The following is a 9,501-nucleotide window of genomic DNA, read 5'->3' on the forward strand; positions in this document are numbered from 1 at the left end:
TTACCTATAATCATTGAGAAATGCATAAAAATATTAATTTTATGCTGAGCACTGTATGTGCTTGCATGTGTGTATTTATGTATGCATAATATATATAAACAGCGCACATATATATTACGTCAAAACCAACTTTTATTTTAGATGCAACTAATTGCTATTCATTTTTGCCCAGCACTAATAGATATGTACATTTTCTAAAATGCAGTTTTAAAATGCATCTGGAAAGGGCATTGACTTTGACTTTGGTAAAGGTGTAAATACTAATACACCTCGTCGCGTGTTTTCATTTTTCTGCCTCGAGGTGTTGTTTTCCTGGAATTTGAGCTTTGTGAGTTCACCGCTGTCCTTGTCCTCAACAGAGCACGTTTGAAAAAGGAATGTGACGATTTCAGAAAACACCCAGAATATGAAAACTTCATCAGAGAGCAGACGGACACAGTGCATTCTGGGGAAGTTACGGGTAATCATGCATCTGTGTCCACTGAGGCAACAAGGGAACTGGAAGATGAAGATGAAATCAGCAGAAATATGAAGGAATATTCTGAGGAAGCAGGTGAGAAAATATATACTTTTGTTTGTTTGTTTGTTGGTTTATTCTTGCCTTTGTAAATGAGGATTACAGTGAAAAATGAGCTATCAAAATCAAAAGTTTCCAAGATTATTGAAAAATAGGAAAAAAAATATATATATATATATATTACTCATATAACCAAATGCATGGACTTTGTGTAGAGCAGGCATGTCCAAACTCGCTCCTGGAGGGCCGGTGTCCTGCAAAGTTTAGTTCCAACCCCAATCAGACACAACTTAGCTAATTAAGCTCTTACCAGGCTTTCTAAACATCCTTGCAGGTGTGTTGAGGCAAGTTGGAGCTAAACTCCGCAAGGCCCGGTTTTTCAAAAGGTTTAATCCGGATAAAAATGATCTGGATTTAGTAATCCTGTTTCTGTGATCCATGATCACGTAATCCAGCTGCATTTTTGATCCAGTTTTTCAAAGCAACATCGGATTGGATCTTTATTGGAACATTTCAGGATCACTAAATCTGGAGTGAACCAGTGCTCAAACAGGACAGGACATCACAATGTAGAACTATAGATATGTAAAGGGCAACAAGTAGAATTGCCAGTGTGGGGTCAATATAACTTTATTTGTATTTGAAATGAAAACACACACATTTAAAAAATAAAAATAAAAACAAGAAAAACCCCATTCCATTATTCTCTTTCAGCTGAAAAACCAAATGACATTTTTGGTGCCCAAAAATTATGTGTATCCCTATTAGTTTTCCGTACTAGTTTTCCATTTTCCAATTTAAGTAATTGAGTAGTTTTGTGTTTGGTTATATGTGTATCAAATCGGCTAATTCCTGCTGCTTTATTTTGCAGAGAATGTAAACCAGCTTGGAAATCACGTGTCAATATGCCTAGTCGACACACCCAAACTATTGATGCATTCTTCAGAGTCTGGACCCTTTACTCGCGGTTCAAAGCGCCGCCAAAGTGCTGCGATCACTGATGAAACGAGCCCAAGCAAGAAAGGCAAAATCGAAACAGAGAGCTCTTCGACATCAGAATATAATGTTCAAGCTGTATCTCGAGATCAAGCGACAGTTTCAGTATCGCCTGAGCCCACGAGTAGCTTACAGGGGACTTGCAAACCCATCCAGGCATTGCTGGCCAAGAGCGTTGGAAACAAAGTGACCTTAATAAGTCATCCTAAGGCTGCGGAGATGGCTCAGATTTCACGTGACCATAGGACAGCATCTGTAGCTGTGCACCCTGTAGTGTTAACTACCTGTCCGCCTACACCACATGCTAAAGAAACACTTGCACCAATTACAACTGAAAGCACTGGACAGGTGGTGTACAAGACGGCAGGTGGTGTAGGCCTTCTCAGTAAAGCAAGTACGTTTTCCATGCAGCAAATATCAGATCAAAAAACAGGAGAGAAGTTGATGCAAAAAGTTGTTATCCTGCCTTCAAATCTACTGATTCAAAGCACTGAGCAAAGGGCAGTGCAAGCATCTGCTTCTGTCTCAAAGAATACACCTTACTTATCAAATGCTTCAAGCTTCACCACACCGGAAAACAAGGTACCTGTCCAACAGGTGGCACCACTGAAGGATACCAGCACTGTTAGAACACCATCTGCTGTAGTTACACCCAGTTTAAGAGCTGTCGGTGTGCCTAAAAAGACTACTGAACCAAAGGTTGTAGGCAGTAGTGGACTGAACAGACCTGACGCTAAAGAGGAGCTCAGGACAGTGTGCATTAGAGACTCACAATCTATTCTCGTCACTACAAGAGGAGGCAACACAGGTGTGGTCAAAGTACAGACATCAGATAGTGGAACAGGGGTTTTACCTCCCAGTCCAGTTTTTACCATCTCACCGCAACTTCAAGCCTTTCTGGTGTCAAAGTCTTCCACGTTACAAGCTGTCTCGGCCTCCCCTGCTGCTAATTCTGTATCTGGAGTCACTCCTCAATCCCTCTCAAAGGATGGCGCTCATCCCAGCTCGTCTACTTTTGTGGCAGGAACTTCTTTGACCCTTAATAACACTTCTACCAAAACATCAGTCAATACATCTTCAAGCCTGGCCACAGGCAGATTCAGTGATAGTGTCATTATTCCAACAAAAAATGTTCAAGGAGTCCAGAATGTGGTCTCCAAATCTGGATTAAAGACCCCACAGAAGAGCACTCTACAAGAAACCAGACCTTCTGCCCAAACTACCTTCCAAAAGGTTTTTCTTGTCAATCCTTCACCTTCAGCAGCATCAATGCCTACCGTTACAACAGCAACCTGTTCCAAACCAGCACCACAGGTTATGTTTATAAGCAACTCAGCACTTACCATTCCAAAAGCTGTAGCAACTTCAGAGGTCAATAATTCCTCTGTTAGTACACCACCGATGAAGATCATTCCTAAGTTAGGGACAACTTCATCTAGCACTTCTTCTGGTACAAACGTCGTGAACATCGGTGTCCCAGGGTTAACATCAAGAATACTTGGTGCAAATAAAACACCTGAAGCCTCTATGAAAAGTACACCTGTGTTTGTCTCCAGGGTATCTTCGGCATCAGCCTCAAGTGGGTTGCAGATTGTTCCAAAAAGCAGTTTAGTTGCAAGCACATCAGGGAATACAGAAAGATCTCTGAAGGTTCCTGGGGCTGCTGAAAGCAAAATGCTCACATTTTCATCTTTAGGCACTGGCCACATGGCTTCCTCTGCACTTTTGTCAGTTGTAAAACAAGATGTACCTTCATCAGTTTCAACGTTAAATGCTTTTCATTGTAAACCAGTGTTTACATCTGGCAGCTCTACTTCCTCAAATTCAGGAAGTCTAATTACCAAACACACTACAGTATCAATTGATGTGGCCACTAAGCCAGTGATTGCATCCCTTTGCACTTCACGCTCACCGGTTAAAACAACAGCCAATTCTTGTGCTTCTGGTGTATCTCATTCTGTTGCAATAAGCCCAAACTCTCCTTCAACTCTTCCAATTGTCATGACTTCTGGGATTCGACCTCCAGCCACAACTAACAAAAGTGTTCATGAAAGAGTCGTAATAAACACCACTGCCCCACTTGCTCCAGGAACTCAGCTGCTAATAAACAACACCAGATTTGTTGTCCCATCTCAAGGCCTTGGACCTGGCACCCATGTCTTGCTCATCAGCTCAGGATCTGGAGGACAGCAGGCCTCAAGTACGGTTCATCCCAAAGGATTACAAATTACAAGTTCAGTTCGTTCTAGAGGACTGCACGTCCAGAGTCCTGCTCATCCCACAGGACTGCAAGTCCAGAGTCTTGCTCATCCCACAGGACTGCAAGTCCAGAGTCCTGCTCATCCCACAGGACTGCAAGTCCCAAGTACTGTTCATCCTAAAGGATTGCAAGTCACAAGTGTGGCTCCTTCTGTAGGATTGCAAGCCCCAAGTTCTGCTCATCCTGCAGAATTGCAAATCTCAAGTCCTGCTCGGCCTAAAGGATTGCAAGTTCCAAGTTCTGTTCATCTTTCAGGATTGCAAGTTCCAAGTTCTGCTCCTCCTGCAGTATTGCAAGTTCAAAGTCCTGTTTGTCCTGCAGGATTGCAAGTCTCAAGCCCTGTTCATTCGGCAGGATTGCACGTCCCAAGTCCTGCTTCTCCTGCTGTATTTCAAGTCACAAGTCCTGCTTGCCCCAAAGGATTGCAAGTTCCAAGTCCTGTTAATCCTGCAAGATTGCAAGTCTCAAGTACTGCTTCTCCTGTACAATTGCAACCCCCGAATCCTACTCATTCTGCGGGATTGCAAGTCCCAAGTCCTGTTAATCCTGCAGGATTGCAGGTTTCAAGACCTGTTCATCTTGCAGGTTTGCAAGTCTCAAGTCATGTTCATCCTGGGGGATTGCAGGCCCTTGGAGATTTACAAGCCCCAAGTTCTGCATCTACTGTTCTTAAAGGGCCAAAGAGTTTGGTCCCTTATACTGTTGCTTCAGTTGTACAAGGTGTAAGATTGGCAACTCCAGTCAGGCTTCCCTCGCCAATAACTGGGCCTTCCGGTCAAGTCCATCAGCAGCTAAACACCATAACTCCACTGAAGGTGGCTGGTCCTACTGCTCTCCCACAAGCGGCACTAGCTCTGCATCCTGGATCATCATCAGACATTGTAAGACTTCCTATCTTTCAAGCCTCCAAAGTCTCAGTTGCACCTTCACAAGGTGCGACTGGCATTCCCAAAGACACCTTATTTTCTCAAGGAGGCTTACTAAGCACAACTTCACCAATGCACTTGCAAGGAAAGTTATCACAAAACCAACTACCATCGGTCATACCCTCCACAAAAACCACCATAGTGCGGAATTCACCAATGGTTAATGTACCACCCATGAAAAGCACAGTTTCACGGATGCAGAAACTTCCAGTTGCAACTGTTCAACCCATCGGTGGTTCAGTAAACACCAGTTCAGCCACTCCTATTGCAACAGTTCCTCCATCTATGAACACAGTCATAATGACTCCTTGTCCGCCTGTTAGAGCTGTGCAAACAGGGACAATTGGAAAGCCTGTTATTTTACCCCATTTGCAACAAGGTCAACACACAGTTCCCATACAAGTTCCCACCTCTAGTAAACTATTGTTGAGCCCCGATGGTGCCGTTTTAAATATCATTCAAGCTTCGAGTGTACAAGTAATGGCAAAGCCAACAACCGGTCAAGTGGTTAGTTCCACCTCAAGTAGTGTTACGAATTTTACGCATGAATCATCAACTGAGAAAACATAACTTCTGAAATCATTCTAGAGGCCGTCTGTTGTCCTGTTGGGATTATAAATGATAATTGTTGAGAACAGGTTCGATTGTGTGGGCTTCTTTTGGTTCCATTTCTCCCAGTGTCGGAGGCTAAATACTAAAAATCTAAATTAATAATTTGTGCATTTTGCCCTCTACAATACAAATGGAAGGGAAATTGATTAAAACAAAGAGAAGTTTGGAGATTCCACATGGCCAGTAATGTACATATCAGTGTTTGTTCGGCTGACTCTTTTATACAGTTTGTATGGGATTGTTTGGATGTTTTGTAGCATTTTCCATTAAATGGTTAATTATCTAGCCGTCTTCAGTCTGCGTAAGATCTCAAGCCTGCGTTAGGACGTTCACAGATAGGTTTATTTTATCAGACCTTATCTGATAATGGTTTGGTTTTGTGTTTCCTCTATATTCATGAAATAAACTTGGCATATTTATGACTGATGGAAAGGTCTTGTGTTCTGTGCCTGCCTGTGGAGTTCATAAAACCCTTATGTACTGTTGGGGATGGGTTCATCCACTCTTGGGTATTAATTTGGCTGTAACGTTTCCTGTTTCAGCTAGCAAAATGATTCAAAATGCTTTGAGTTTTTAAAAACAATCTCAACATTATACTCAGGGCAAATTTATTAGCCTTTTGTTATGTTCGAGATGAAAACTGAATTAAACTGCAGTAAAAATAAATCAGATGCTTTTTTTTTGTATTATGTTGCATTAATCTGTTGATTAACCTCTGTCCTGATCAAAACTACTAAATTGCTTAGAAAAATTACAGAATTTTAACTCCTTAATTGCCAAATTCATAAATGATCACGCTGATTTGGTGAAAAAGCACACACAAAATGACGTATTATTAATATAAAAAGTAATTGTGGACTGGATTTTTTAACCTTTTATCAAAGTCTTTGACGTGAAGCAACATTGCCTTTAATGCATTGATTTTAATAAAAGACTAAATCTCTTTAATATACTGTTGGTGCCGATTTTCATGCCATTGACTTCCTTTATAACCACATTTTTTGATTGTAAAGCCATGACATGGTTTTGATTGTTGCTGGTTTTCCCTGTTTGGAAGAGGTCAAATTTGTAATTTTTACTGTTGATCATCAGTTTCTCACCGTTAATGCTTTGATAGGCCTGTGCAAAAAAAAAAAAAACGTAGTTTCTGTATTTTATATGGAGTATAACAGCAAATTAAAGTGTGCATGTGTGTCTGTGAGTGTGAGAGTGACCTTTACGCACTTACCTTGATGTGTCTGAAAAAATCTAAATATGCACCTCAGCTCCCAGAACTACATGGAGTAAACAAAAACAAAGACTGTGTATTTATACACCATCAAATGTGATTATAATGGAAGTCAATGGGGCAAAAACATCCGGGGAGAAAAATGAAAATCTAACAATGCATCAAAGCCAATGTTGTTGCTAATCATGCACATGTCCAAGACTGTGATAAAAGGGAGAAAAAATAACCCAGTCCACTTTTACAGTGAAAATACATCAATGTGTGTGTTTTCACCAGATCAGTGAGATCATTTATGAATTTGGCAATTAAAGAGTTAAAGTGCTGTAATTTCCTAAGCAATTTTGATCAGGACTGAGGCTGATTAACAGATTTATGCAAAATAATATATATATATATATATATATATATATATATATATATATATATATATATATATATATATATATATATATATATATATTAATCTGATGAATCTTTACAGCACTTTAATTCAGTAAACATTTTAGATAAGGAAACCATCTAAAATATTCCCCATAAAAATGAAGTATTAATAATTTAAACACATTGTTAAAAATAAATATTATATTTTAATATTTTTATCTAGCATGTTCAAGGCACTTTTTTATTTTCTCTGGTCTATTTTTAAAAAATTATGTTTACTGTATTTTTTGTATGTAAATTATTTTAATATTTAAACCCCATCAGAAAACTCTGAACTGCCCCATATGCACCTCGCCACAGCCACCCTGCAGACCAAGAGCAGTTACTTACTGAAGCTAAGCAGGGCTGATTCTGGTCAGTACCTGGATGGGAGACCACATGGGACATTTAGGTTTTGCTGTTGATGTTAGAAAGGCCAGCAGGGGGCGCTCAACCTGTCTGTGTGTGTCCTAATGCCCCAGTATAGTGAAGGGGACTCTATACTGTCAGTGGGCACCACCTTTCGGATGAGATATTAAACTGAGCTCCTGACTCTCTGTGCTCATTAATAACCCCATGGCACTTCTGATAAAGAGTAGAGGTGTAACCCTGGTGTCCTGCCAAAGTCCCTCAGTCGGGAGCTGCACACTGGCGGTGGTGTGGGGAGACCCCCCTCATGATTGTGAAGCACTTTGGGTGTATGGCCATACACATTAAGTGCACAATATAAATACACGTTACTTACTTTCACATTGCTGATGAAAACTCATGCAAGTATTTTGTCCTCTAGATCAGGGGTTCCCAAACTTTTCAGCCCGCGACCCCCCAAAATAACAATGCCAGTGACTCGTGACCCCCAATATCCTCTGAGGTGGTTATAAATACAGAAACCTTGCATGCAATGACGCAGACACACCAATTAAATTTGTGTCAGTGCTTTAAATGTGCCAGAAAGTATAACCTGATGTTATAAAATCAAAATGCATCTGACGCTATTGCTGCCTTTAATATAATGTAATTACCCCAGGGGTCGCAATCCAATAGAACTAGTAACTATATAGTATAAAGTAACTATAAACGACTATTTTTATTTTCAGTATAGTTATGGATAAAATATGTTAATTCTTGTGGTTTAATAAAAATAAATAGATTTTTGGAAATCACCAGGCGACCCCCCCTTCATTGCCCCGCGACCCCTCGGGGGGTCCCGACCCCCACTTTGAGAACCACTGCTCTAGATGCTTTATTCTGTGCTGTTCAGTTGTATGTGTGATGCCTGTTCACTGCATGAGCAGCTCAGCATGTCTTCATTGAAGCCTTCAGGTAGCTGGAACTCTTAATAAACATGCAGGTACCAGTTTGACCACGGCTGTACACGGTTACAGTCATATATGTGGAAACTGAATATCTGATAAAGATGATAGTTTAAATACTAGAAGAATATGTTTAGCACTGACATTAGAAGACAGTACAGAAGTAAAGTACATGTGCAGCAGCTCAGTCTGTGCTTAAAGCTGATTCTGTTAATGCACCAATCTGACACCCTAAACAGCAAACATTATACAGGTTTACATTGAATGTGGTTAAATGAGGGACGCACCGATACTGGTCTCAGTCTTACAAAAACCCTACAATATCAAAGACTACAAATACTTTGAATTATTGCACAACATTGAAATTGTTATACAGTATTCTGTTCAAATATTTAGTGAAATTTGTATTGGAGAACTTTGTGAGTGCTTGATGAAGAAATGATTTTATTAGTATTTTATGTCCTTGGTATTAAGCAGTGAAAATGATGATACTTTTGTAATGAGCAGAGAAAATAATTACTGTTGTTCATAATTACAGAAAAGCTGTATTTAAATTTAGTCTCACACTCATACTTGGGGGTGACACGGTGGCTCAGTGGTTAGCACCGTGGCCTCACAGCAAGAAGGTCACTGGTTCGAGTCCCGGCTGGGTCAGTTGGTGTTTCTGTGTGGAGTTTGCATGTTCTCCCCATGTTGGTGTGGGTTTCCTCCGGGTGCTTCAGTTACCCCACAGTCCAAACACATGCGCTATAGGGGAACTGATCAACTACACTGGCTGTAGTGTGTTTGTGTGAGAGAGAGAGAGAGAATGAGTGTGTATGGGTGTTTCCCAGTAATGGGTTGCAGCTGGAAGAGATCCGCTGCATAAAACATGCTGGATAAATTGGTGGTTCATTCCTCTGTGGTGACCGCTGATGAATAAAGGGACTAAGCCGAAGGAAAATGAATAAATCATATTTGGTAAACTGGCATATCTTAGAAAAATATCGGCATCGAGTATCAGAAACAGACTACTTCTACTCAGTGCTGGTGTATTTAGTTATAAAGTAACTAGTTACTGTAATTAAATGACTTTATCTACTAAAAGATATTACTGCATTACTGCATTGCAGCATTACTGTTCAATTATGTCATTTAATCAGTTATAATATGAAGAGTTCAGATGCAAAAACTTGAAAGTCTGAATTTTTCCTCCTAAAATGAGCATTTTTCTCAGCATTCTGTGTTTA

General features: G+C 40.3%; 1 protein-coding gene across 3 annotated transcripts in view; it reads left to right on the top strand.

The window, feature by feature from the left end:
- The window catches only part of brd10 (bromodomain containing 10), a 26,390-nt gene extending 20,653 nt beyond the window's left edge, over window positions 1–5,737 (top strand). For all 3 annotated transcript variants that reach the window (XR_012397026.1, XM_073935603.1, XM_073935604.1), the window contains 2 exons: window positions 360–553; window positions 1,389–5,737. Coding sequence is in view for 2 of the 3 variants with exons in the window: in XM_073935603.1 (XP_073791704.1) it covers window positions 360–553; window positions 1,389–5,269 (4,075 nt within the window). In the remaining variant the exon portion in view is untranslated. The remainder of the gene's footprint in view (window positions 1–359; window positions 554–1,388) is intronic.
- The last annotated feature ends 3,764 nt before the right edge of the window (window positions 5,738–9,501 follow it).

Source organism: Danio rerio, chromosome 21 (assembly GCF_049306965.1).
Source record: "Danio rerio strain Tuebingen ecotype United States chromosome 21, GRCz12tu, whole genome shotgun sequence".
Lineage (NCBI taxonomy): Eukaryota > Metazoa > Chordata > Actinopteri > Cypriniformes > Danionidae > Danio > Danio rerio.